At 42.4% G+C, this 2599-nt stretch overlaps 1 protein-coding gene across 1 annotated transcript in view; it reads left to right on the plus strand.

Moving 5' to 3' along the window:
* Positions 1-1997: 1997 nt before the first annotated feature.
* Positions 1998-2599, plus strand: part of LOC106808387 — a 1974-nt gene continuing 1372 nt past the window's right edge. Inside the window, exon 1 of the mRNA XM_014811088.1 lies at positions 1998-2008. Within this exon, the coding sequence (XP_014666574.1) occupies positions 1998-2008 (11 nt within the window). The remainder of the gene's footprint in view (positions 2009-2599) is intronic.

Below are 2599 nucleotides of genomic sequence, written 5' to 3' on the forward strand. Positions count from 1 at the left end.
CTCGTAACTAACGGGGTATTAATCGGGAGTGCCACGTAACACTGAATGAAAATTATAGATGTATGTTGTGCCGGTTATTGATATTATTATAAACTGCCCAAATAAACGAATGCGCAACCACAGAAACGTCATCATGCGAACTTAAAGCCCGGCGCACATGTGAGTAATTTTACTCAAGTAAAATGATGCATGCGTCAAAATACTCACGTGTGCGCCGGGCTTTACTTTATAATTATTTAACTATTATTATCATTCATTATTCTATTTTTATTATTCATTTGCGAGTGACTATGCGCCACAGTTCATTTCCCAATTATACGTCCGGCTCATTTTAATTACACACATTTTAAGTTGAAGGCCTCTTTAATTCGGCGTAAAATAGGATAATGATTGCGCAAGACCATCTAAAATGTCAGAACTACATCGGCTGCCGTCTGCAGAAGTATTGCTGACACATTCCGACCACTTCCGACCAAAATCAAAAGAATATTTCTTCAATCACGGAACGAGTTGTTGGATATTACCGTGCCAACGAGAATACTTCCTGGGTCTTTCCGTTTTGCCCTACAACCTTGAGACCGTTGTATGACCGGCAAAATTTGCATTCGTGGAATTTCGAATTTTCCTATATCTACGCCGCCTTGCTCGCTTATGCTAAACCGTCAGAAGCGGCTGCGAAATTCAATGAGAATCGGGACGAGCGTTGATTTCTGATGGCTAATAATCGCAGTAAATAAATGCAAATCGAATTCAGCTAACTAACTACTAACAGCGATATATTCGCCTCCCGAGTTTTTCCGCATCGGCTAAAGAACGGTTAAAATAAGGGCGCGCCTAGGCGCAATTAATTTTACGGCGTTAATATCGCACTGAACTGCCGACCAGCGCACGGCGACGAGCGGCCATGCACACATTGATCAGTGGAACTCGCCAGGTGGCCGCCTCTAGATTGCCCGCGGTGTTGATGCTTGCGTCGGCGTTTCTGCACGACCATCCAACCGTACGTTGCGCGCGCGGGGCCTGGATCTACTTAATGCAATCCAGCATGGCCGCCTCTCTCAGAAGCATCGGCAAACGCCATGAGGAGTATTGTGCCGTGTTTGTTATAATATGACATTCCTCAGCTTTTAGCGGCGAGCGACAGACTGGCTATTGCGGGCGCGTGCGCATGCGCACAACGCGCTTCGCCGCATTTTGCTGAATTTTTACGCCCATATTTTTTGGTTCGCTTTTAAACTCCGCGACGTTTTGATATCAATTTTCGCACATGGCGGTATTTAATTCTGCTGGACATGCGCATGTTAAATAGCTTGGGCAGTACCGATTATGTCGGCATCACATGGCGGTGCACGTGTGCCGGCCCTTATAATCGTCAGTCGTGCGACAAAAACGAACACGCATAGACCTAGCTCATTCATTTAGCGGTAAACATGGCTACAGTCGATCGCCTACGAGCATGCAGCTACGGAGTTAGCTAAACATATGACAGTTGTACGACATCATGGATTCCGTCGTGTGAGTTCTATAAAGTATCAACCGATTTAGTTATTTAATGTGACACGCTAGTATCAATACGAATCCCACGACGTAAGCGCAAGTTATATACTATATATATATATATATATATTATATATCTCTTACATAAAGGGCGAGTCTGTTTTTCTGTCTGTCTGGGGCTCTATCTTCTCCCCCACCGTACCCCCAACACCATATATATTCTGAATCAGCATGTCGCGACGACCATTTTAGGCCGAAAAAAATCAAAACAATACAAAAAATACAAAAATGTCAAATTACAATTAAAATTATTTATTATTTTAATAAATGTCCGCGCGGTGGCGCTTATATACCCTCACTAATTCAGTGCTCATGGATTGAGTGCGCATTTTCGCCGTGTTGTTCGCATTTTTACCGGTATTTTTGTAGCTCTATTGTCGAATTACAGTGACAATAAACGAATTATTAGCTTTGAAGGAGACATGAACTAGACGACTACCATGCTAGAAAGGTATAAATGCTGAACTTGCTGCTTATTTTTCCGCATGCACTGAGTGTTTCGTATTCATCTCCTACATAAATCGACTGTGTGTCTGTCTTCTCGAGACCCGTAAGAGGTGACCCGTGAGGTATATTCTCAATCAGCATGACGCGACGACCATTTTAGGCCAAAAACAATTTGCACAAAAAGGCCAAAATAAGGGCAAAAAAACAAACAACAGATTTCCTCCCAAAAAATACTAGCGCAGCAGAAAAGTTAACAGCAATCCTAGCGCTCGACTATACACTGCAGCAGAAAAGTCGAGACGAATCCTAGCGCAGCACAAAAGTAAACAGCAATCTTATAGCGCTCAACTATAGTCAGGCTCAAAATCAGGCAATCGCATGAAATGCCGAAACGCAAGCAATAGCAGAAAACGCATGAAATAGCACAAAAGCAATAACCCCCAAAAAATCCCAGGCATCGTCGGGTAGCCCAGCTAGTATATATATATATAAGAGTACATAATGGGAGAAGCGTATGAAACTGTTTTAACAGCGTTTTGCATAGTTTTTAACTTGAATTTATTCTATCAATATGTGAATAAATATATTCAAACTT

The sequence above is a fragment of the Priapulus caudatus genome, unplaced genomic scaffold, assembly GCF_000485595.1.
Source record: "Priapulus caudatus unplaced genomic scaffold, Priapulus_caudatus-5.0.1 Scaffold272, whole genome shotgun sequence".
In the NCBI taxonomy this organism is placed as follows: Eukaryota; Metazoa; Priapulida; class Priapulimorpha; order Priapulimorphida; family Priapulidae; genus Priapulus; species Priapulus caudatus.